Source organism: Tursiops truncatus, chromosome 1, assembly GCF_011762595.2.
Source record: "Tursiops truncatus isolate mTurTru1 chromosome 1, mTurTru1.mat.Y, whole genome shotgun sequence".
Classification (NCBI taxonomy): Eukaryota; Metazoa; Chordata; class Mammalia; order Artiodactyla; family Delphinidae; genus Tursiops; species Tursiops truncatus.
This window is the reverse complement of record NC_047034.1, coordinates 85,169,146-85,196,540: the sequence shown is the minus strand read 5'-3', so window position 1 is coordinate 85,196,540 and position 27,395 is coordinate 85,169,146. Positions and strand designations below refer to the sequence as shown.

At 36.3% G+C, this 27,395-nt stretch overlaps 1 protein-coding gene across 23 annotated transcripts in view; it reads right to left on the bottom strand.

Annotated features, from left to right (window-relative positions):
- ST7L (suppression of tumorigenicity 7 like) overlaps window positions 1-27,395 on the bottom strand; it is a 152,969-nt gene that overhangs the window by 78,627 nt on the left and 46,947 nt on the right. For 13 of the 23 annotated variants that reach the window (XR_012333765.1, XR_012333792.1, XM_033861830.2 and 10 more), the window contains 3 exons: window positions 18,096-18,246; window positions 14,957-15,049; window positions 7,896-8,035 (listed from right to left, as the gene is read on the bottom strand). Coding sequence is in view for 14 of the 23 variants with exons in the window: in XM_033861830.2 (XP_033717721.1) it covers window positions 7,896-8,035; window positions 14,957-15,049; window positions 18,096-18,246 (384 nt within the window). In the remaining 9 variants the exon portion in view is untranslated. Of the gene's footprint in view, window positions 1-2,476; window positions 8,036-14,956; window positions 15,050-18,095; window positions 18,247-27,395 lie in introns of those variants that run through there. The other 10 variants (XR_004527798.2, XR_012333826.1, XR_012333827.1 and 7 more) reach the window with 3 other exon arrangements.

The window sequence follows — 27,395 nt, the reverse complement described above, 5'->3', positions numbered from 1 at the left end:
CCAGAGAACATTCTTCTATCTCACTGTGACTGAAGGAAAAATAGCAGTGTATTTGTCTGCCAAGAACAGTTGTGGCTATACTCTAGGTAGGAGTTTAACAACTGAGGGATTAAAATTTAATTGTAAACCTGCTGCTACCTGGCAGTAAAAGCTTGAACTCTGGCATCAGAAAGAAACCGGGACTCCAGCATACTGAATAGATGAAAACAAGAGTTGGCATGTTCCTAACAAAGAGTATGAGAGTATGTTCCCTTCTTAAATTCTGCCCCAAACTGCTTCTTTCTCTGTATATCCTATTTGTAATATGCAAGAGTGCTCAATGGGAATATAGCTCTTTTCTACACTTTGAATGGTACATATACATTTCATTTCCAGAACGCTTGAAATTACAGGATGAGGTTAAAGGGTGATTATGTGGTCTGAATTCTCTGAATATCAGTTCTCTTAATTTTGTTGAGCATCACCTGAAGCCCAAATAATTTCTTTTCTTGAAGCTAGCTGTTGAGATGGACATAACGCAATCTTAATATTATTACAGAACTAAGAAAGATTATTTTTTCCTCAAATTCAGATAGAATACCATTAACACCCAATCTTTCAGTGAGGCCTCTTCGGCATTAAGGAACACATCGAAGTTTCCGATGTATTGTTACAACTGCTAGAAGTACATCTGCTACCTAAAAATCCCACTTTAGCAAAACAAAACAAAAAAAAAGCCCCACGAGTTATGTTATTTTAGACCAAAAGTTTATTCTGTTCAGTTAAACTGCCCCTCACAGTCCTTCACAAACTTCACCTTTGATTTTGAAATAAGAGTGATGTTGAAACATAAGATATAGATTTGTAGTTTATATTAAGACTTTTTTTTTTTTACCATTTCAAAGAGTTAATTAAATTCCCTCTGAATCACTATAAATGAGTACCTACTGTTTCTTCAGTATTACCGCACATTTCAGACAGTTAGAAAGGCTGAAGTTCTTTATACAGTTGTGTGACTATGTGATATAAATGATCAAACAGTGTTCTTTCTTAAGTGGTTTACTAGCCAGAACAGGAATGAAATTAAAGTGAATCAGTTTGAAGACAGAAAAGCAAATGTGCATTCTTTATTTTAAAACATCAGAGTTCATCAAATAGGCTTATACTATGAAGAATTTTCCAGGTAGCTTATTTGTCTACTTGTACCTTTGCAATTAACCACTTCTGCAATCTAAGTGCCTTTTCTATTTTCTGACAATCCACATTGGCCTCTTTATTTAAAACTCTTCTCCAAATTCATCTCCTATGGGAAGACACTAGCAAAGCCAATTTACTATCATCACTCCATCAGTCTATATTCCCTCAGCATTACTATATTTGGTTTGAAATTTATTCTTTTGTACTTGTTTTAGTATACGTTGTAAGGTGACATATTTTTGAAACCAAGCATATATATGACTAAAGGGCTATCTATTGTGTGATCTCAAGGAACTCTCTTATCTTTAACGGCTCAAACTTCCTCATCTATTACATTGGAAGATCACAGTCTGTCCTCCAATGCTTCTGGTAAGAATAAATGACAGTGTAAGTATAAACTCTTAAAAAAAGAAAACTAATGAAGTCCATGTTACTCTTGGTTTGGAATTGTAATATATTAAGTAGTTGCACTAATTTAGTTCGTTTGAGCATTAGAAATTTGATTGGTGGGGGGAAGGAGCAACATTCCACTCAAGAAAAAAGCCAAAATAACTATTCCTCGCGATTTTAATTTTCCTCTGTACCCATTATTCTCTCCATTTAGAGGATTATGCTGGGTCTGCAAAACACAAAGATGTTTTCTAAAACAAAACCCAGTAGGTTTCCTAATATGAATTCTAATACCACTAGTGTAATGGGTTTGGAATGAGTGATTTACATCAATATCTGGGCACAGCTCTTCTAAAAACTGCTATGCAGTCCATTTGCCTCAAGTTCTAATAATTAACAATAAATATATTAGTAGAAGTTAGTGACAGGATATCTTAGACTTTGGCAGAGATTTTCACTTTGAGGGGGGAAAGATGATTAAATATACTGCCAAATAAATTCAGGGAGAGCTTTTGTGAACTTCACACTTGTCAAGCACATGTTTAATAGGGAAAGAGGGTGCTTTCCACAAACTTCAAAACTGAATTAAATCCTGGGGAAGGGATACAGACATGCATTAAAAAGTACATTGCCCTAACTTTTATTATTATTATTATTGTTTTTGCCTTTGAAGAGTTCAGTACTTAGAAAATTTGGATAAAGAAGAACATTAGCAATTTCATAAATTTCTCATTCTGGTTCTTTTTGAAGGAGAACAATGAGGATGAAGCATGAGAAATTACCCTTATAAAAAGTAGAGAACAACTTTTCTCTTGCTACAAATATCCCAGTTAATTCAGAAAATCAAAATTGGAATATGCCAGACTGCCCAAGTAAAGACTTTAGCAGCACTAACAATGGAACAAAAGTGTAAACATTTAAAAATTTTGACCTGTCACGATAGGCTCATTTTATTATCAGGATACTCTCTGGGAAATACCCCAGATATATTACTGTGGAAACAGCATGGTTATAGAAGAGTATTTTACAGGAATTTAAGTTTAGTTACAATTCAAAATGTTTTTAAAACTATATTAGTTCTTGAAAATAATCCATTTTCAAACAAAGTAAAGCAACATTTTAATAGTTTAATTTCTAAATGGGGCCCTATGTATTTAATAAAGAAGAATGCAACTCTCACAGGTTTTTAGTATTAATAAAGTCAGATGAAGAATATAAAAAAACTCTTTTACCTATGAACAGATTTCACATCACTGGTTATGACAATGGAAAATTAGGAACCTTTAAAAATATTTTTTTTCGGGCTTCCCTGGTAGTTCAGTGGTTAAGAATCTGCCTGCCAATGCAGGGGACACAGGTTCAAGCCCTGGTCTGGGAAGATCCCACATGCTGCGGAGCAACTAAGCCCGTGTGCCACAACTACTGAGCCTGCGCTCTAGAGCCTGCAAGCCACAACTACTGAAGTCCACGCGCCTAGAGTCCGTGCTCCGCAACAAGAAGCCCCCGCAATGAGAAGCCCACGCACCGCAACAAAGAGTAGCCCCCACTCGCCGCAACCAGAGAAAGCCTACGCGCAGCAACGAAGACCCAATGCAGTCAAAAATAAATAAATAAAATAAATTAAATTTATATATATTTTTTCTACTGGTACATATCAATATATGGTTATAATTGTCTATCAATTTCTCTAGTTATGAAGACAATCTTTGCCCTGCAAAAAATGATAATTGTGGACAAACCTTCTCAAAAGTTCTGGTCACTGTTCAGTAAAAGACAATAAGCATTTTTATCAGCTTATTATTTTTTAAAATTTAATCTGGGGAGAAAAATGTTAATTATTTTTGGGAAGAGGCTGAAGAAATCCCAGTGAGACATTCTGTAGAGAGGTCTTTTGTTAGTATAACATCTGACCTTCTATATCTTTGGAAATCATGCAAACTTGGCTAATGTAGTACTTAAAGAATTAATCAAGCAGATTGTTAGGCCCTAGTTACAGTGGAGCCAGCCAATTATGAGTTGCTCAGAAATTCATCACTGGCCTGTCTAACCATATTTTCCCACATAAAGATTAGTAGAAATATGTGGAAACTGGGCCCATTCCCACCCCAACACAGCTACAATATGTGTTCAGTGAAACAAATTTTAACCAAGTTTTGCCTTAGTGAAACAAACAATTTATTTGGGAATCTTTTTGATTTCTGTCTTTACCCATAACATCTTTTCTGCCAACATTGCAAAGGCTGCCCCATTTAGTTAAAATACAACTAGGGATTTTTATATTCAAACACACTTGTGAATTCAAAGCACTAAAAAGTCACATGCCACAAGCCTGAATTTATCAGTAAGTTAATGAAATTCCCAAAGACCATCTTCAGTCTTTTCACTGTTGTAATATGCCCTCCCAAGGCTTACTAAGAAGAAAGCTTTTCTTGCAAGAGAGAAATGAAAGAGGCCAGAGTAGATGAAGATTGGTTCTCTAAGGAGAGGGCAGTGCTGCTCTTAAATAAAGAAGCGCCTTTCAGATAAGCAGAATCAGATTCCAGTTCATTGGTTTGCTGGCTACCCTTACTTTGAACTCTCATATTTAACCCAGCAGGCTTCAAAGCAGGTGAGAAAGTGATCTACCACTTAAAAGCAATTTTTCCTTTTTCAGGAATTCTGGTCTTAAGAGAATATCAACTCTGATATCAGCACATTCCACATCTCCAGGGATTTATGTAATTTTTTTTTCATTGCTCTATGTCTAATATCCGGCGAGGAGAAAAATCAGGAAAAAGTCCTAACTTGCTGAAAATGAAGTCTTCTTCCATATAGCTTAATATCATGCAAAAGAAGAAGGGGCACTAAAACCACTGACCATTCTAATGCATTCCCTTCCATTTATCTAAATCTGATGTTCAGTGAGGATTATTAAAAATCATTAATCCCTAGTGCCTTCCTTCACAAAAAGGCAATTTTTGTAACAAATGCATTTTAACAAATTCAAACTGAATTTACTCTAGCATGTGAGCTAATACAAAAAGATATTAGATGAGGAAGAGACAATGGCAACAATGGAAGGAACTTAGGAAATTTTCTTAAATTGCTTTGCCTTATTAAATAGAAGAACAAATATGTTTCAAAGATTCTTCATTGATTTCTGTACTTCACTGATACTGTACTTGGCTATCAAATATCTGACCTAACTGAAAATTTTAACACAGGCAATTTGCAACTTATCAATTGGTTCTGCTCTATAAGGCACTTTGCTAGTGCCTAGTGCCTAGAATTTGAAACATTTCTCCACTTTCTGGTACACATAATGTACCAGAAGTATAGTACTAATAGTATCGTTTAAATGATACTTAACCACCATTTCTATGGAAAAATGCATTTTGAGTTTACTAGTAGAACATGGTTCCTCCAAACATGAAGGGGGTAGGGTTTCCCACTATAGCTGCACTTTGGTGATGATGATGACAACGACAATGGCAACAACAGCTAACACCTAGTTTTTACTGTCAGCTGACACAGTTCTAAACACTTGATAAATTTTAAACTCATTTAACCCTCAAAAAACCCATGAGGCAGTACTATTCTCATTTTACAATGCAGGGTTGGGGGGTGGAATGTTAAGCAACTTACCCAAGGTGGCACAGCCAATAAGTGTCAGGGCTGGAATCCAAAGCAAAGCAGTCTGGCTCCAGAGCCTATGTTCATAACGACTCTACAATCCTACCCCTTCTCCACCTTGATAAGGTGGCACTACCCAGGAATTCTAAATTCTTCTTATTGGGGGTAGAGTAAAGCAGGACTTCTCAAGTTTTAAACGTGTATATAGGATCACCTGAGGATCTTGTTAAAATGCAGATTCAGGAAGGCTGGAGTGGTACCTGTGGTTCTGCGTTTCTAACAAGTTCCTGGGTGATGATGGTAATGCTCCTGGGGCAGAGACCACACTATATATATATATATATATATATATTTATATATATATATATATATATATATATTTATATATATATATATATATTTTTTTTTTTGCGTTACGCAGGCCTCTCACTGTTGTGGCCTCTCCCATTGCGGGCCTCTCCCCTCCGGACGTGCAGGCTCAGCGGCCATGGCTCACAGGCCCAGCCGCTCTGTGCACATGTGGGATCCTCCCAGACCGGGGCACGAACCCGCGTCCCCTGCATTGGCAGGCGGACTCTCAACCAGTGCACCACCAGGGAAGCCCGAGACCACACTATATTAAGCGGTGAAGAAGCAGAATTTGAGCCTCTAGTTTTCTTGCTGTCTGTTGAGGTATTTGTATATTGAGTTTATAAGCTGGAGTCTGCCTATACTATAATCATTTCCCATTAATTCTTAAATGGAAACTGCCCTTGGAACTGCTGCATAACAAATATTGGTTTGCAGGTACTTTCAGGAAGTATTTAACTTTTAGGAATTTAAAATGTACATGTAAAGGCCACAAGGATAAAACGTGGCTGTAAAAGTTTGCTGTCAGGCACATTTTAAATACTATACACTACCAACAAATACCAAAAGATAGAAAACAAATGCCTGTTTATTGTTCATCAACTAGAATCACAGTAAATTAATAACTTTTGGTCTAAAAAAGAAGATTCCACTTTCAAATGTGTAATTATTCATTCTCGGACACTGCTAGGAGCTTGTGCTATGCAATCTTAAAGGCTCTTCTGATGCATCAGAGATCTCTTAGGTAAAGGCAGACACTATATATATACTATACATACTAACACTGATGAATAGAGCAAACAGTGAGTACACTGCACATTAACTTTAGCCAGTACCCCATGGCAGTACACTACTAACAATGACTACATCTCTACTCCAGATTCTAGATCTTCCTCCTCTCTCTATTTTACCTCCTTCCCACTGCCCTGAGAGAAACCCAAGGATCATCTCTCCCACTGCTTTCCTGTGATCTCAAATACACAGCTGCATATTTTTTTCCGGTTGTTAAATTGACAAGATTCTCTGTCTAGTCCATTTTTTTCCATGCCAGATTACACTGTGAAGTCATTTCAGTTTGAGACACACTTGCTCCCCAGTCAGCACCACTGCAAGCAACAGAGTTATGGTATGATCACTAAGCTTTCTCCTTATACTAAAAGGAAGCAGAAGAGTCAGTTTCCAACCCAAATATCTATACTCCCTGAACACAGTAAAAAGTCATCCTTCTTGAAGCCTGACCCAGAATCAAGTGTAGTCTCAGACTCCTAGGCCTACAGCCAGTGGCAACTTAACACATTATACAGTTGACCTTCAGGGGAAAAGAGAAACCAGTGCTCTCACTACTGGTGCCAGAAGAAAACCAACTAATCTTTAAGGCAAAAAATAAACTCCTAATGCAAGAAAAGAAAGTATGAGGAAACAGGGAGTTAGAATGGAGGCACATAGACAAAAATATAGAAATTACATTACCAAGTAAGGCCTAGTATTTCTATGGTTCTCAGTGCTTTTCTATTTGGGAATATAATGAATTAACATTTTCTTTTGGGGTTTGAATTCTTATTAGTTGGTAAAAATACAAAGATATACAAGACACATTTTTTAAAAGGCTTGGAGACTTACAGGGACTTATCTTTGGTAATTTTGCTTTGAGCCAGTGACATTAATTAACAGGTTTATGTAGAAAAGTAAAAAATCATGGGATACTCTCTCTAATATCAGTCCTCAAATACTTTCTGGACCTGGGTCCAGAAATGGGGAAGCAGTTCAAAACTAAAGGGTAAAAATAAAAATAAAGGTCTGTACATGGTTCTACACCCAAGGTTGGGAGATCAATAAGAACATGTAGATATAAAAACAGGGAGAAATTTTGAGTAAAGAGGCACATTCTGAACCCAGGGCAAATGTCGCAACTGTCCCACCTTACCTACTTATTCTTCATCCTAGTTGCACTCTTGAATTTAACGTTCACCAAATCCTGAGAACTAATGATTTCATTTAAATGGAAAAATCAAAAGGCTTCTGTACAAAACAAGGGATTTTTTTTAAATGCCGAAGAAAATGCATTTAAAAGGTGTGGATTATTCTTTAGCTAGTAACAAGGGCTATGCTTACCACCAAAAGTGATCTACAAAGACCAACTTTATAATGTTATGCCATTGTATTCTCTAAACTTCTAAGCAACAAAAATACAGCTCAAATCACCAAAATCTTATGTTTGACATATATATGGCAGCAACTTTACAAATCAATTCCTGTAATTTACTATAACAAATATCTTCACTGCTCAGCTGGTTAAGCACAAACAGATCAGAGATGGTTTCTTGTGTGTTTTACAAATACTCTGCACAAGTCCTTGAGATCATACTTACAGCTTTAGCAAAAACACCCATGATTTCAGGAAACTGGTGTGTGAGAAGAGCTATCATTGCTGTAGAAGAACATAGTCCTGCTGTGAAATGGATGAAAAAAGGAAGCTCCTTCTTTGGGTAAACAGAAACATGATGAAACGCTGCAAGGGAGAAAAGACAGAAATGGATTTTATTTCAGAATACAGTGTAAGCCAGTTTTTTTTTTTTTTTTTTTTTTTTTTTTTAACATCTTTATTGGGGTATAATTACTTTACAATGGTGTGTTAGTTTCTGCTTTATAACAAAGTGAATCAGTTATACATATACATATGTTCCCATATCTCTTCCCTCTTGCGTCTCCCTCCCTCCCACCCTCCCTATCCCACCCCTCCAGGCTGTCACAGAGCACCGAGCCAATATCCCTGTGCCATGCGGCTGCTTCCCCCTAGCTATCTACCTTACTACGTTTGTTAGTGTGTATATGTCCATGACTCTCTCTCGCCCCGTCACAGCTCACCCTTCCCCCTCCCCATAACCTCAAGTCCGTTCTCTAGGAGGTCTGCGTCTTTATTCCTGCCTTACCCCTAGGTTCTTCATGACATTTTTTTTTCTTAAATTCCATATATATGTGTTAGCATACTGTATTTGTCTTTTTCTTTCTGACTTACTTCACTGTGTATGACAGACTCTAGGTCTATCCACCTCATTACAAATAGCTCAATTTCGTTTCTTTTTATGGCTGAGTAATATTCCATTGTATATATGTGCCACATCTTCTTTATCCATTCATCCGATGATGGGCACTTAGGTTGTTTCCATCTCCGGGCTATTGTAAATAGAGCTGCGATGAACATTTTGGTACATGACTCTTTTTGAATTTCGGTTTTCTCAGGGTATATGCCCAGTAGTGGGATTGCTGGGTCATATGGTAGTTCTATTTGTAGTTTTTTAAGGAACCTCCATACTGTTCTCCATAGTGGCTGAACCAATTCACATTCCCACCAGCAGTGCAAGAGGGTTCCCTTTTCTCCACACCCTCTCCAGCATTTATTGTTTCTAGATTTATTGATGATGGCCATTCTGACTGGTGTGAGATGATATCTCATTGTAGTTTTGATTTGCATTTCTCTAATGATTAATGATGTTGAGCATTCTTTCATGTGTTTGTTGGCAGTCTGTATATCTTCTTTGGAGAAATGTCTATTTAGGTCTTCTGCCCATTTTTGGATTGGGTTGTTTGTTTTTTTGTTGTTGAGCTGCATGAGCTGCTTGTAAATTTTGGAGATTAATCCTTTGTCAGTTGCTTCATTTGCAAATATTTTCTCCCATTCTGAGGGTTGTCTTTTGGTCTTGTTTATGGTTTCCTTTGCTGTGCAAAAGCTTTGAAGTTTCATTAGGTCCCATTTGTTTATTTTTGTTTTTATTTCCATTACTCTAGGGGGTGGGTCAGAAAGAATCTTGCTGTGATTTATGTCATAGAGTGTTCTGCCTATGTTTTCCTCTAATAGTTTGATAGTTTCTGGCCTTATATTTAGGTCTTTAATCCATTTTGAGCTTATTTTTGTGTATGGTGTTAGGGAGTGTTCTAATTTCATTCTTTTACATGTACCTGTCCAGTTTTCCCAGCACCATTTATTGAAGAGGCTGTCCTTTTTCCACTGTACATTCCTGCCACCTTTATCAAAGATAAGGTGTCCATATGTGCATGGGTTTATCTCTGGGCTTTCTATCCTGTTCCATTGATCTATCTTTCTGTTCTTGTGCCAGTACCATACTGTCTTGATAACTGTAGCTTTGTAGTTGTAAGCCAGTTTTAATATTTTCAAATGAAATCCATGTATAAAAACTAAAAAGGAAAATGTTTTTTAAAAAAAGAACAAGAAGTCTCTGGTCAAGCAAGGGAGAAAGAAATTATCCATTATTTTCTCTAGCGTCAACAGAACACCTACATAGCCAGACGACTGCTGGGAACTGGGAATAGGATGGCACTGTGGGAAAGAACAGTAATTGTAGTCATGCTGAGGTGGTTTTGAAGAAGAGTTTTGTCACTTATTAGCTGTGTGATATTGAATAAGTTGCTAAACCCTCTAGTAGTTGCTATGGAATTGTTATGATGAACACTATAAGCCCTTTATAAAGGTGTTGTTATAATTTTGATCTTTGGGAGCTCAGAGATAAGTATAGAGATCAAGAGACAGACGTGTGGTTGGAGATTTACCAGAACAATAAGTTAACAATTTTACCCAGTTATTAATAAGTGTCCTATATGTGGCATTTCATTGAGCACTGTAAAAATCTAACCAGAACACCAAAGCCCTAGGATTCTGAACATATATGGAGTCCCTTGTCTTATTTTACCACATTCGCAAATTTACTCAGGTATACTTTTTCTAATGATTGGATATTTCATTACCAATAGTATTCAGGTAGTTTTATGTTATTTGAAATTTGAAAATACTTGAATAACAATGCTGAGAGGAGCCTATTACAATGACTGGCAGACAGTAGGTACTCAATAAATGTCTGTTAAACTGAGAGTTATTCTGGGACTTCAGTTGACTGCTCAGGGTTGGACACAAACCTAGGAATTCCTGATGTAATATCCTGCATAAGTAAGGAATGACTAATTCAGTGCTGAATCGAGGTCAGCTATAAATTTAACTTTTTAAAACATAATGATTCACAGGGAAGATTACACCTAAGTTTCCTTCAGTAGCCAGGATTTTTTTTTATGTCTTATACTATCTTCAGAAAGTATATACCAAAAAGCAAACTCATTAAAAATCCAGAAAATTTCCAGAGCCTTGAGTCATGTTTAAAGTAAAAGCACACCAAGTCTGAATTTTTTTAAGTTAGAAACAGTAGAAGCTGTGGACAACATTGTGCTTTCAGCACCCAAAAAAGCAGCAGTTCCTCCTGCTCTGTCCCTCAGCCATTAGAGGCCAACTTCTTCCAGCAAATCAAAAGATACAAACCATATTTGCAAAGACAGGGAACAAATACTTATATGTGCCAATGGTTACTATAATTGCTTTTGTGTGAAAGACAGCACAATTAATAATATTAATTAAACTGTAGCATTTTGTGGCTCACAAAGTGCTTTAATTTATATTAGTTTATTTTTTTTCAATAACCCTAGGAGACAGATAGTATTATTCCTACTTTTTAAGGTAGAAAACTATATAGCTTTAATAGGATAATTTTCTAAAATGTGAAATTTTTATACTGTAGGAGAGATCCAATTATTTCTTTTTGGATTGCTTTCCGCAGATTCATTTGTCAGTCAATGTTTGGCTAATACATCAAAATAATGGATGACTAGTACAGAAACACTCCCTTGGAAGTAAAGTTCAAATTTCATCACTGGCTTGTAGAGAAAAATTTATCAGGAGGCATAAAAGACAACTAAATAGCTACGTGAACTAAGGGAATAGTTCAAGTCTGAACTTATGAGGTTCATAAGCAAATTCCAGAATGCTGTAAGTCATATCAAGGTTGAAGGAGAATTGAAAACAAAAAACATTAAGTACTCCTGGGTATTAAAACTCTACATTATTAAAACCTTGTTCATTCTATCATAGTCAAAGACAGAAAAATACTCTAAGAATATACAATATAATCAAACTAAAACCCCCAGAATATCCCTCCTCTCCTACCTTCTAGAATTTGCAAATGAGTAGAACCCTAGAAATAATAAAGCCCTGCCAAAAAGCAAGCTCTCTTCTTGTAGCCTATGGCTCTGACAATACATAACAATAACAACCTTGATTTTATTCACATTACTATGAAAGACGGCCTTATATCAGTCAACCTCTGTAACGACTGGAGGGGGGGGCATAATTTTAGGCTAAATGTATTAGCCTAACATAATACACTCTTGTATACTGATGTTCCGCAATTAAAGATTCGTTCCTTTGCCTTAAATATCCTTGTTCCCATTAAAATGGAAAAACAATACCTACTATCACCACCGTAATAGTAAAGGAAAAATTTCTAACCCTAATGACCTTCTAATTGCTGAAGTCAATGGATTCTTCTCAGTAATTACCTTATTAAATACCTCAGATACTCCTCCTCACTTGGAAATTTTTTCCTCCTTTTAGTTTCTAGGTTATCTAGTTCTGGTTCTTGTCCTGTCTCTCTGACCACTCTTTCACTGAATCTTCTGACTCCTTATCGGCCACCCATCCCTTAGACATTTTCATCATGGTTCACCCTTAGTTCACTTCTCACACTCTTTACAGTTTCCCTTAGTGATCTCATTCATGCCTAGAAAATGATGACTCCCAAGTCAAGTTTTGTGATGTAGAGAGATGCAAAGGGAATGAGATATTTTGGCAATTTTGTTTACTTGACCTGATCCTGTCCCTGCGCCACAGCTGATTGGATCAGGGATGAACACCTGGTAAATGTGATTTACTCTCCCAGAAGTTTTAGAAGTGGGATTGAGATATTTTTCATTCTGTATTATTTGCCTGAACTGATGACATGTAAACTTAGGGCTGTATGGGGGTATCAAGTATGGCTACATGAGTGTCTAACAAGGGAAAGCCAAACTGCAAAGATTAAGATATAAAAATGAAGCAGATACACTGAGAGAAGCAGAAATGAGAGCTCATACAAAGAAAAGATGGAGTTGGGGAATGAAAAAAAAAAAAAGTGAGAATAGGAGAGGCTGAAAAACGCAGTCAGAGACAGAGATATACATACAACTGACTCCTGGAAATCCTGATAGCCTTCTAGTTTCTGGTTCTAGTCTCTTCTGAGGTGCAACTCTAATTGTTGCCTTTGGGTTCCTTGAGATAATCCAGTCTTCTTCCAACAAATTCTCTTTATTTTAAAGCTAGTTTCAAGTGGCTCTCTTATACCCAAAGAATGCCTGCAACATTTACTATTTATATAACATATATATTTAATAATATACATATTATATATAACTTACAAATATATCTTAGCCCCATATATGTAGAGATAACAAAATATAAAGGCTACGTATGTATATGTTAAATAGATTAAATAATAAAATATTTAAGCATATACACACCTACATACACACACACGGATGTGTGCAACATACTCAAAAATAAAAAACCCTGGGAGAAAAATATAAGCATACTCAAATTCCATAATCTCTCCTAAATTTTTATCTATCTGTTTGAACTTTTCAGCTCATTAAGTCTGATGTTGTAAAAATGCAACTTTTCTTCCTAGACTTCAGTTCTAATGGACCCAGAATTGTAAAAACTGTGGTATAGATTGATATCGTAAGAGGAAACTAGCGATTTCAGCATACTTACCTATCAGTTAAATTTAAAAAAAGGAAAATTAAACAGAAATTTACCAGCTCACAGAGAAAAAGAGTGAGTGGATGATAAGGCAGCTGAGACAAAAAAAAAAAAAAAAAATAGTACAGACTATTCTTTCAAAAGTTTGGCTTCCTGAAAGCAGGAACTAGATGAAAACACTCTCAGCAATCATAACCCGATGTATTTCTGGTTCTCCTCCTGACTCTTTGACTGCTGTTTTTAAAACTGAGAAGTATAGTCCCTCCAACTTCACTCTTCTTTGTAAAGATTGTTTTGACTGTTCTGGGTCCTTTACTTGGCAATATAAATTTTGGGATCAGCTTGTCAACTTGTAGGAATTGTACTGAATTTATAGATCAATTTGAAGAGAACTGTCATATAAATTATACTGGGTCTTCCAATCCATAAACGTGGACTGTCTCTCAATTTACTTAGATTTTCTCAGCAGTATTTAGTGGATTTTAGTATACAAGTCTCACACTTCTTTTGTTCAATTTATTCCTAAATTGTTTGTTCTTTTTGATGCTACTGTGATTAGAACTGTTTTCTAATTTTCATTTTGGATTGTTCATTGCTGGTATATAAATAAACGACTGAGTTTTGTATAATTACATCCTGCAACCTTGCTGAACTTGTTTATTAGTTCTAATAGTACTTTTATGGATTTCTTGCACAGAAGATCATGTCACCTGTGAATAAAGACAGTTTTACTTCTTTCTTTCGAACATGAACGCCTTTTATTTCTTTTTCTTGCTTGACGGCATTAACTAGAACCTCTAGTACAATGCTGAATAGAAGAAAGCAGACATCCTTGTCTTGTTCCTGATCTTAGCAGGAAAGCATTCAGTCTTTCACCATTAGGTATGATCTTAGCTGTGGGTTTTTCATAGATGCTCTTTATCAGGTTGAGGAAGTTCCCTTTTATTCCCAGTTTGTTCAGAATTTTTATCATGAATGGGTGTTAGATTTTTGTCAAATGCTTTTCTGCATCTATTGTCCTTTATTCTATTGCATTTTCAGATGTTAAAGAAACCTTGCATTTGTGAGGTAAAGCCCAATTGGTCATGGAATATAATCCTTTTTACATGTTGGTGGATTCAGTTTGTTAACATTTTTTTGAAGATGTTTGTGTCTATATTCATGAGAGATATTGTTCTATAGCTTTCTTGTAATGCTTTTTGTTTGATTTTGGTGTCAGGGTAATGCTGGTCTCACAGAATGAGTTGGGGAGTGTTCCTCCTTTATTTCTTAAAGAGAGTTTGTGAAGGATTGGTATTATTTCTTCTTTAATTATTTGTAAGATGCCCGCTTTTTTTTTGCAGTACGCGGGCCTCTCACTGTTGTGGCCTCTCCCATTGCGGAGCATGGGCTCCGGACGCGCAGGCTCAGCGGCCATGGCTCACGGGCCCAGCCGCTCCGTGACACGTGGGACCTTCCCGGACCGGGGCACGAACCCGTGTCCCCTGCATCGGCAGGCGGACTCTCAACCACTGCGCCACCAGGGAAGCCCTTTTTTTTTTTTTTTTTTTTTTTTTTTTAGTATCTTTAATCTTTGTGTCCTTCATTGCATCTAGCACAGGGTTTTACCCAAAAAATATGCAGAAAAAAAATATGCAGGAATGAACTAAATTATGCAGCTACATCCAAGAAGTGGCTAAAACAGTATTTAAACAGCATCCTGAATTTCAACCAGAGGTACTTTTAAAATGGGAGAATACTATGAAAAACAATCTCATAACTAATTTTAAATTTAGGAAAACTTGAATATTTACTTACGAGGTAATAGCTCTCTATCAGCAGTCTCTGTGCAGCTGGGATAAGGATAAAATAGATGGCCTTTCTCTAGTGGGTATGGAATCATTCTAAAAGCTGAGTGAAAAATAAAATACATATGTTGACATTCAATTCAATCTCACTTTCATCCTCTACTACAATCAAAGCTATTTTGGAGACGTACTTTTATTAAATTTTCACACAGCGTTTTATTTTCTTTTTTACAGAGATATTTTAGATGAAAGAAACAAAGTATGCAAAGGAACAAATAAGGAGAAGAATAAGATCTATGTAGAGAATCATGAATGGTCTGGCTGAAATAAAACTAAAGGGAGTAATGGATGGTAAGACTAGCTGTGTCCTTCTTGCCTCAGTCTCCTTATCACAAACACAATAGACTTAACTCTCCACGTGTGAATTCCACTTCTTAGGGAAATCACGTTAACTGTTGTAGTCATAACTACTGGCAACCTAAGAGTTCTCAATGGCTCCTAACTTCATATGTGAGCTGTCATCAAGTTTTCTGTGAGCTTAATTTAGATCAGGGGTCACCAAAGTATCTAAATTAAGTACCTAAAGGGATCACCTTTGGCCAGACCTGGCCCACTGTTTTTGTAAATAAAATTTTATTAGAATACAGCCATGCCTGTTCGTTTATATATTATATAAGGCTGCTTTCATGCTATAAGTGTTGGGTAGTTGTAACAGAGACTATGGCCCACAAAAACTAAATATTTACCATCTGGCCCTTTACAGAAAAAGTTTACCCATCCCTCATCTAGATTATCATCAACTCCTACAAACTTCTGAAATCCTTATTGACCTACTCAACTATCAAAGATGAGATAAGGTTTTTGTTTTTCCCTTAGTCCTTGGCTCTAAAAACTTTTGTTAAAATATGGATTTTGTTTTGCTACAATAAAATATAGTGATTTTTCCAAAGTCACAGAGCAAATCAGTGGCACTAGGAAATCATTCATCAAGATGATTATTCATGAAATACAGAATAAATCATATACTTATTGAAAACTTCCTATGTGCCAAGCAGAACACTAGGCACTGAAGACACATACAAGGTGAATGAGATAGAGCACCTGGTTTTGAGAAGTGTACAGACTACTGGAGAAAAAGCAAAAGAAAGTCTAATTACCCCAAAACATCCAGCTCCTCAGTTTTAGTAGTCCCGCTTTCATTAATCTGTATATTGTCAGTATCAAGCACAGTGTCTGACCTCAGCAAGAATGCAGAGGTTCCCAAATTTTCTTGGTTCAAGGACATGTGGTGTCCTTCGTGTCTCAGTAATTTGCTATTGATGCCCCTACACTGAAAGAAATATCTAACAATTCCACTTATTAAGTAGTGGGTCTGATCAACTTCAAAAGTTTTTGTTCTAACAACTTAGCAGCGATATGAAAAAAAATACACATAAATTAATGAAAATAATAGTTATTTTATTTTTAAATAACCATCATTTCTTCCTAATGGGATATATGAGCCTGTTGGGCACTGCATAATTTCTCGAACCTTGGAATCACACTGGACACCACTATCCTCATTTCCTGTTCCACACTGATTTTTGTGTGGTACTTCTTTTAATCACAGCAACTAACAAAACCCAGCTTTGCAAAGCTATGACAACACTGAAAAAAAATAGAGAATGGAGAGCTGTCTAATATTGAAACCGTGAACTATCTAGAGCTACAGTTTGAATGGTGTATTGCTATGTTTCTACTAAAAATTTAAAATATCCCATGGCACTCTTGTGAATTTGCTATAATACCCAAAGGTGCCTCAATGCAAACTTTGAGGAGGTTAACCAACTTTAGTGAATGAACATTGAATTTATTTTTGAATTTTCACTGACAGGTGATTTTAAGAAGTTACAAATGAGAGAGATCTGGTAGTTACTGGAAAATAATCCACTTCTCCAAAGAAATGTACGAATAGCCAATTAACATATAAAAAGATGTTCAACATTACTAATTATTAGGGAAATGCAAATCAAAATCAAAATGAGACACTACTCCACACCCATTAGGATGCTATTACTAAAAAATCCAGGAAATAACAAGTATTGGCAAGGATATAAAGAAAGTGAAACCCTGTGCATTGCTAGTGGAATGTAAAATGGTTCAGCTGCTATAGAAAATAGTATGGTGGCTCCTCAAAAGTTTAAACACAAAATTATATGATCTAGCAATTCCACTTCTAGGTATACACCCAAAAGAAATGAAAGCAGGAACTTGAACAGATATTTATGCACCCACGTTCATAACAGCATTATTCATAATAGTCAAAAGGTAGAAACAGCCCAAATGTCCATTGATGGATGAATGGATAAACAAAATTTTGTATACACTTACGATGGAATATTACTCAGCCTTAAAAAAGAATAAAACTCTGACACATGCTACAACATTATGGTAAGTGAAATAAGCCATATATAAAAGGACAAATATTTTATGATTCCACTTATATGAGATACCTAGAGTAGTCAAACTCATAGAGACAGAAAACAGAATGGTTACCAGGGGACTGGGGAGGAGGGAAGATTGGGGAGTTAATTGTTTAATGGGTAGAGAATTTCATTTTGGGTGATGAAAAAATCTGGGGGAAGGATAATGGTGGTTGCACAACAATGTACATGTATGTCACTGAACTGTACATTTAAAAATGTTTAAAATGGTAATTTTAATGTGATATGTATTTTACCACAATTTAAAAAAAATTTTAAAGAATCGAGTTGATATCAGTAATGAGGAAATTAGTTTCATGTTGTACACATCTCAAAACAAAACAAAACAAAAATCCAATTTTTAAAATATTAGAATAGCTAACCACATTAAAAAACTTATAAATGAAGGGATATAAGTTTCCATTCTTTCCTTATAAATACTTAATTTAAGTGAACATATAGCAGAATACCCAAACAGTTTCTCATTCTGCTTTTCCTAAATGTGGCATTAATATAAGCACATTACATGTTTCTTCTACCAGTAAACCAATAAACACCACTGAGTTCACTTTGAAACCAATCTGAACAAGTCCTTAAAGAAACTCACAATCTCATTACAAAAAGACTGCCTGTGAATGGAATAATTAGTCAGAAAGATTAGTGTTACATTTGGAAAAGAATACTTACTGCCTTCCCATGTACACTGTAACAGATTAAGAGCACCTTCTATTCGCTTCCAGTGCTGAAGATGAAAGAAAGCATAGGCAATTGCTTCACTATCGCCCCGTTTCAGAATGTGTTCTGGAGGTAAAATGAGACTTTTCATCTCTAGTAAATACTAGAAAAATAACACACACACATAGACACACCACAGAAAAAAAGGAAAATTATGCTAAATTCAAATATCCACAAAAGTGTAGATTCAAATTTTATAAAGTTAATTTGATTTAAAAAACAAACAAATATTAAGCTAGTTGAAATGACATGAAGGTCCTACTGACAAAATGCTTATATAAATGCAAATTCCAAAGATCAGAACATTCCTATAGGTAAAAATAAGGTAATAAATGGCTTATGTGTGACTTTACTAAACACAAATGGAAATTCAAGCTGAGGAAATAATGTTGGAGGAAATTACTTACTTTTCCAAAAAAGAATAAGTGTAAAAAATTATAAAACACAATTTTGGAATAACACGTTGTGGCAACATTCAATATTTTTTCTTTATTTCCCTTCTATAGTGAAGGAATTTAATTGTTAAGAAGTTCAATTAAATTAATATTTACTGAGTGCAAATCACTATGCTTGTTAGGGAATGCCAAAACACTATTCTCTAGAGCTTCCTAAGGTAATGAGAAAGACAGATTTCTTTTTCTATTTTCTCGGCCGCACTGCACGGCTTGTGGGATCCTAGTTCCCTGACCTGGGATTAAACCTGGGCCCCTGGCAATTGAAAGCGCAGAGTCCCAACCACTGGACCGCCAGGGAACTCCCGAGAAAGACAGATTTATTAAGTTAAAAATTTTAACCAAACTGGGACTTCCCTGTGGTCCAGTGGTTAAGAATCCACCTTCCACTGCAGGGGATGCAGGTCTGATCCCTGGGTGGGGAACTAAGATCCCACATGCCTCGGGGCAACTAAGCCCCGCCTGCCACAGCTACTGAGCCTGCGTGCTCTAGAGCCCATGCATCACAACTAGAGAGCCTGCATGCTGCAACTACTGAGCCCATGCGCTCTGGAGCCGGCGCGCCACAATGAAGGGCCTGCACACCACAAGGAAAGATCCCACATGCTGCAATGAAGATCCCATGTGATGCAACTAAACCCTACGCAGCCAAATTAAAAAAAAAAAAATTATAACCAGACTATGTTAAGTGTTTCACTAGAGGTATAGATGTATATAGGAATATGGATAGGAGGTATTAATTTTTTAATTTAGTTTTTAATAACAGCTTTATTGAGATACAGTTCGCATGCTTTACAGTTCACCCATTTAAAGTTCACAGTTCAATGGTTTTTAGTATGTTCACAGATATGTGCAACCATCACAATTTTAGAACATTTTCATCACTTCAAAAGGAAACCCCAAATGTACATTGGTGCAGCCTCTATGGAAAACAGTATGGAGGTTCCTCAAAACAACTAAAAATAGAGTTACCATATGATCCAGCAATTCCATTCCTGGGCATATATCTGGAGAAAACTATAATTCAAAAAGATTCATGCATCCCAATGTTCACTGCAGCACTATTTACAATAGCCAACCTAAAAGTCCACTGACAGATGAATGGATAAAGATGTTATACATATATACAATCGAATACTACACAGCCATAAAAAAGAATGAAATAATGCCATTTGCAGAAACATGGATGGACCTAGAGATAATCATACTAAGTGAAGTAAGTCAGAAAGAGAAAGACAAATACCATATGATATCACTTATATGTGTAATCTCAAATATGACCCAGGGACTTCCCTCGTGGTCCAGCGGTTAAGAATCTGCCTTCCAATGCAGGGGACGCAGGTTCGATCCCTGGTTGGGGAACTAAGATTCCACATGCCGTGGGGAAACCAAGCCTGCATGCCACAACTACAGAGCTCATGCACTCTGGAGCCTGCGTGCCACAACTACAGAGCCCACGTGCTCTGGAGCCTGCATGCCACAACTAGGGAGAAGCCCGCATGCCGCAACGAAAGATCCCCCATGCCATAACTAAGACCTGACACAGCCAAAAATAAAATAAATTTTAAAAAATAATAAATAAAATAAAATAAAATATGACCCCAGTGAACTTTTATGAAACAGAAACAGACTCATGGACATAGAGAACAGACTTATGGTTGCCAAGGGAAGAGGGGGAGGGGGAGGGATGAATTGGAAGTTTGGGATTACCAGATGCAAACTATTATATAGAGGATGGATAAACAATAAGTTTCTACTATATAGCACAGGGAACTATATTCAATATCCTGTGATAAACCATAATGGAAAAGAATATGAAAAAGAATGCATATATGTGTATAACTGAATCACTGTGCTCTACAGTAGAAACTGACACAGCATTGTAAATCAACTATACTTCAATAAAAATTTTAAAATAAGGAAACCCCATACTCTTTAGTTATCACCCTCTACACCCACAATCCCCCTAAGCCCTAAGCAACCACTAATATACTCTCTGTCCTATAGATTTGCCTATTCCAGATATTTCATACAAACAGAATCACATAATATAGGGTCTTTTGTGACTGGTTTATTTCACTTAGCATACACCCATGTTGTAGCATGTATCAGTACCCCATTCTTTTTTGTGGCTGAATAATATTCTATTGTATGGACAGACCACAGTTCTTTATCCATTCATCATTTGATAGACATTTGGTTTTCACCTTTTGGCTATTATGAATAATGCTGCAATAAACATTTGTGTATGAATTTTCATGTGAACAAATGTTTTCATCTCTCTTGGGTTACCTAGGAGTGGAATTGCTAGGCTATATGGTAATTCTATGTTTAAGAGGTATAAATTATGATTTAAACCACTTGATAGAATTTGGGATTTGAGCTGATATATAAAGACAGGTGGAATGTGGATGAGCAGGTTGGGGGGTATGGTGGGGAGAAGAACAGGAGGACATATTCAATGTACAGGGCCAACCTGAACAATTTTAACTCTTGAGACTTGAGAGCATACTGCAAGATGAGTGAGTGTGCCTGTTAAAGAAGTTATGACCTATCAATTCTTATTAACATATGAAATTAAATTCTAAACTCTTGAAGAAAATACTTGCCTTAATATTATAATCCATAACAAAAGCAGCATAATCAGTTACTGCACTAATCAAATATACTAATTACATGAAGAAAGATGCAAAATTACACTTGTACATCATCTTTACTATTAAAGTGGTCAACTTAAAACAAAATCTTTTAAAAAATATTTAGTTAGCTAACTACTTCTTCCAAAGACTGAGGCCAGAGTATACCTCCCCTACTAGACTAGCTGTGAAACAACCTCTTTGGGTTTCAATAATTTGATACCAAATTATGTGTCATATGGTCCAAACCACATTAACATCTATTATAAGATATAAAAAGAGAAACATTCCAAACGTGTCTTAAAAGATATATTCTCACATTTCAAATTCTAAGTTCCTCAGGTCATTACACAAGCTAATAAGATAAACAACATGAATTAAACAGTTGAATGTGTGAAACACTTTGTAAAACTACTACAAACAGGAAGAATTCTAAAAATAATTGAAGTGGTTTTAAATTTTAAGCCTTAGGTTATTAATCAATACATATGTACTCATGGTATTAATACATCTAAAGTAATTTTTCTTTTTTGTTTATGGAATATGCCTTTCCAACACTTACTGAGCTTAATGCTCATCTTGAATTACTCTTATTCCTATACCCCAATAAAGGTGAAATTAAAAAGCAAAAAGATAAAAAGAATAATTACTCTTAGTCTTGATGTCTCTAGCTCTCTCCTCAAAGTGTAAGAATGCAGTCTGCTTATCAATTTATTTTAGCAGATGTCACAAGCTATGAGATTATTTACTAATCCAGTTTGGGGACTTAACATTTCCCATTCAGTTTCTTAAAGGAATGCAGCAGAGGTTGTGTCCTGGTCAAGCAAAGCCCATTTGCTGCCTGGCTGGGTTCTCTACCCTTAGTGCCTTGGGCCTATATTCAGGAGGGTAATATTCTTTCTAATCCTCTTTAATCCTTGCCCATTTTTTAAAACACAGTAAAAGATCACTCGCACCAGGCGACTGTGGGAAAATGGACTCAAATAGCTGACCTCTGACACGACTCCTTATGCTCTTTGCAAGTGCACTAAGAGCTTCTTCAGTAGGAAGCAAAGAAAATGAAGCAAACACAGTGGAATCTCCATCATAAAAAGAATATCTTATTTTCAGAGAGGTTTAATACTTAAACTAAGTCCTTTCGATTAGAGATCTGTTTTATTTTACAGATAAAAACATCTCAAATTATTTTCAATGTGTTTTAGAACCCTGAAGCTTTAGACTAAACCCTATCTTGGTAGCCACTTAGCAAATGGTAAGTAAAGATATTAAGTTAACAATTATTGAGTAAAACTTATATTATAAAAGGTATCAACTTAATATATCTAAAAATACTTCTGTTAATAGCAACTATATATCTATACTTTCACTGAGTAATAATCTAAGTGACAATTCAGAATCAGATATGGTACGTTTATTAGGAAATAATACTTCAGGATTTTATATTAAAAATCTTCACTATTTAATCATTAAAAAATTGTTTCCTTATGCTACCTTACTTTTTATTATCATGTCTTACCTACCAGCAAATGTCCTCTACAATTTGACTTCAAAGAAATTCTTATATTTCAGTTTCTGAAATAGGACAGTGAAATAGAATTTCACCCTCAAAATATAAAGAAAAACTTTCAGTTTAAAGAAAATATACTTAGGGACTTCCCTGGTGGCACAGTGGTTGAGAATCCGCCTGCCAGCGCAGGGGACACGGGTTCGAGTTCTGGTCCGGGTGGATCCCACATGCTGCAGAGCAACTAAGCCCGTGTGCCACAACTACTGAGCCCGTGCTCTAAAGCCCGCAAGTCACAACTGCTGAGCCGGAGCGCCACAATTACTGAAGCCCGCGTGCCTAGAGCCCGTGCTCCGCAACAAGAGAAGCCACCGCAATGAGAAGCCTGCGCACCGCAATGAGGAGCAGCCCCCGCTCACGTCAACTAGAGAAAGCCCGCGGGCAGCAACGAAGACCCAATGCAGCCAAAAATAAAATAAATTAAAAAGACAAAAGAAAAAAAGAAAATATACTTAAAATATGTAATTATAGGATTATTACTCATTTTATCTCCTCCACAAAGTGCTACTCAAGAATTTCTGCTACCCAGAATAAGGTGTAGTCACTACATGATAGAAACCATATCCTTCATATTCTACTTCAGCACCTAGTGTATTACACTATCCAAAGCAGGTCCTAAAATAATTAACTGACTGGATCTGATATATATAGCTAAAATGTCTTCAAACTCATACCTTTAAGTATTTCAGTTTTACTTAAAGATATTTTCTAACTTTCTGGGCAAACTAAAAACAAAACAAAATGAAAACAAAAAAATTCAGCTATCAAGACTTTACTTCTGTAGGAAGAAGAATATGAAAGGTTAAAAACTGACGGGTAATTTGTTTTGTTTTGGTCTCTTTTTTTTTTTTTGCTTATAAAAGTACATGCTCACAGTACAAAAATGCAAACATTACAGAGTTACACAGAAAAGAATCTATTACAAGATTGGAGAATAAAAGAAAAAAGGAAATAAAGATAATAATCTTATTTATGTTTGTCTGGATTTCTTTTTTTAAGCATAACATACTGATTCTACTTTTCTGAAATATAGTATCAAACTGTTACGCAACTCACTTTTTACTTCACAATATATCTTGTATATCTCTTCCCATCTCTATATAGATCTAACTCATTTAAAATATAGTATAGTATTCCATTAAAAGCTGAGTTCTTTTATCAGTTAAGAAATAAGGTCATGCTGAAATTGTACTACTGTCCTTAAAAGGCCCAAAGTGACATAATGTAGCAAAACTCACAAAATATTAAATGGCTTAAAAAATTGATGGGATCTAAAATTTTATTTTCTTTACCTTAGATAGGTCTTTATAGTAATGCAGATCTAAATTACAAACATGTTTATTTACCAAACATTTATTGAATGCCTGTTATGTGGTAAGTAGAATATCAGACATAAAATGATGCTAAGACAAGAGTCCTGCTTTTTAAAAAGCTCACCAATAACTAAGGGAGAGACATACAAACAGACCAAAAGAAAAAAAAAAAAAAGATGATTAAGGTACTAAAGAAACAGAAGAAAGAGCCATTACCTCTGCTTGGGAAAAGTGGGAAAGACACCTCTACAAAGGAGGCAACAGATGAGCAGGATCTTGAAGAATGAGTAGAAACTTGCCAGGTAGAGAAGAGACTGAGCATATGTACAACGGTAGGGAGTCATAATGAGACCTGGCCAATCCAGGGAATAGTAGCACTGGAGGTAAGGAACAAGGCAGAAGTGGTGAGGAGCGAGGCTGGAGACAGATACTGGGCCCAGACTATGAAGGGTTTCTATACACGCAATACTACGGGGTTGGTCCTTATCGTATAGGCAATAGGGAACAAGCAGAGCTCTTTAGGCAGAGTAAGATTTGCTATTTAGGTGGATAACTCTGGCAATGACCAGAGTAGAGAGGGTTTGATGGCAGGGAGACCACTGAGGAATCTGTTTTAATGGTCCAAACAAAAGATGGTAGAGTATTTGAGATTACTGTATTTCTACACATACATATCTGTATGTTTAAAAATGCACAGAAAATGTCTGGCAACATATACACCAAACAGAAACAGTGGTTACGTGAGAGAAGTAGAATTGGGAGAGAAGAAACAGGGGATTTTTTACTTTATAAACTTCTAAAGGGTCTGAATTTTTTTTTAAAGCATTCATTACTTTTATAACAATAATAATTTTTAAAAGAATAGGGCTTCCCTGGTGGCGCAGTGGTTGAGAGTCCGCCTGCCGATGCAGGGGACACGGGTTCGTGCCCCGGTCCGGGAAGATCCCACATGCCGCGGAGCGGCTGGGCCGTGAGCCATGGCCGCTGAGCCTGCGCGTCCGGAGCCTGTGTTCCACAACGGGAGAGGCCACAACAGTGAGAGGCCCACGTACCACACACAAAAAAAAAGGTAGTGAAGGTGCACAATGAGCAGTGACAGTGGGGATGGGGAAGATGGCTAGATCTGAAAGAGATTTCAAAGGTCATAATACGAGTTGGTAATTTGGAAAGAGCAGAGTAAAGGTTAATTACAGAAGAAAATAATAAAGCCATAAGTCAAAATATAGAAATAAGGAAGGAGAGGCAAGTTGGAGAAGAGACTAAAAAATAAATTAAAAAAAAATCAGTTTGAGAACACATTAAAGTGTCTGAAGTACTTATTAGATACCCAGGTAAAAATTTCCACAACTAGATAGAAATGCAAATCTAAAGACAAGGAAGGAAGCCAGAGTTAACATATTTGGAAATAACTGGCAAATAAAATATAGTTAAAGACATAAACCAAGGCTGGTACCTAGTATGTGCTGCAGGACCTTCCATATTACCTCCAAATCATCTTCTTGTTATATCTGGAAATTGCATGGGCCAATTTTAACTAGTATTCAACTATGGACAATATACTCAAATAATTACTCAAAGTCTCTTGCTTTTCGCTAAAAATATTAAAAATTAAAGCTACTTTGGAAGCTATAGTTAAAAAGACATAATGATGTATGGTCTGATGGTATCTTTTATAACTCTAAATCCATACCTATGCTTACGCTCAAATTCACTTTAATTTTGAATTGCTTTGATCTTTATAATTTATCTCTAGATTACTTTGTTTCTATTACTTTGCAAATCTTACAACAGCTTTTGACCAAAAGCAATATAATTCTGACCTGAAGTAACGATAATGCTTTATAATCTTCCTCTTAAAAGCAGAGGTTAAAGAAAAATCTCTCTGAAGGCATCTGAAATTAAGGTACTTTGCTCTTGATCAGTCATGCACATCAAGACCAATTTATCTCTCCAATTAGTTTTCTCAGTGCACATTCTATGAGATTGGACAGGCAGGCTGAATGCAAAGATTCCACATGGAGGTGTATTATAAGGGAGACTAAAGAAAGTTCCCAGATAGAAAGTAAACAACTGCTGTATGAATAAACTGAAAGAAAACATGATACTACCTAGCAGCCTCAGGAGCAAAGGGAAAGTGATCTTATATTAAAAAGAGAGGGATGGGAGGCTAAACAGGGCATGTGCTTCAGGAAAATGACTTTCCAAATCATCCTACAGAGCAGCATCTCAAGAGATAAGCATTTCATATCTCAACCCTTCCACCTGGGCCACAGTACAATATAAGGGAAAGGCAAAGGCCTCACTGTGCTCTAAGTATGGGTCACAGACTTTAACACCACTTCCCTTTATTCCCTGTACTCCTGCTATGCCACTCAGAATCTCAACTGAGTGCCCATCTCCCTCATCTTTTACTTATGCTGCTATAATGTAAGTAGTCTGGCCAAAAGAAATGTAAGCCCGCTGCTAAAGACCTAGTACCTTCTCTAATGGATGGGACTCATAACATCCTACGGGCTTCAATTTCTGATCAGCCAGAATGGATTTTACCTTTTATGTATCCATTTATTTTTAAAATTCCCCTTGCACTTGTAAAGGCCTCCTGGCATGGTCTACTTGCTTAGCAGCACAATACCAAAACCAGTTTTATTGTAAAATAAGAATAATTTTAAAAAGCCACAGATAGCATATTCCTAAACATGTACTCAAGTTGCAGAGATTTACTAAACAAGGTTTTGTTTTGTTTTTAAATGTTCTACGCCACTCTTCCCTCAAGGGCTTCTTCTGGAAGACACAAACTGTCCTCAGGGTATTAAGTAATTCAAATTAGTTAATTCCTAACTGTCTCACCTAACCATCTTCACCTTCACCCCATCTCAACAAAGGAATCCCCAAATCTTATACACTCTAAAGCACTAAACTAATATTTACAAGGGAAGAGGACACACTGGAACAGCTTAAACAGGAGGAGAAAATGGTAACAGAGTATAATAAAGCAGTGATGGCCATAATAATCAATGCTGTTGCCTGACACTCAGACATTGTGTTGAGAACTTCACATATATCATCTCATTTAATCAGGAGGCATGATACCTTGACAGTGCTTTCCATGTTGAGTCTGATTCTTTTTTCTTTATTGAGGTATAATTTAAAAACAGTAAAATGCACGGGTCTTAAGTATTCAGTTCGATGAGTTTTAACAAGGGACTTCCCTGGTGGTCCAGCGGTTAAGAATCCTCCTTCCAGTGCAGGGGATGCGGGTTTGACCCCTGGTCAGGGAACTAAGATCC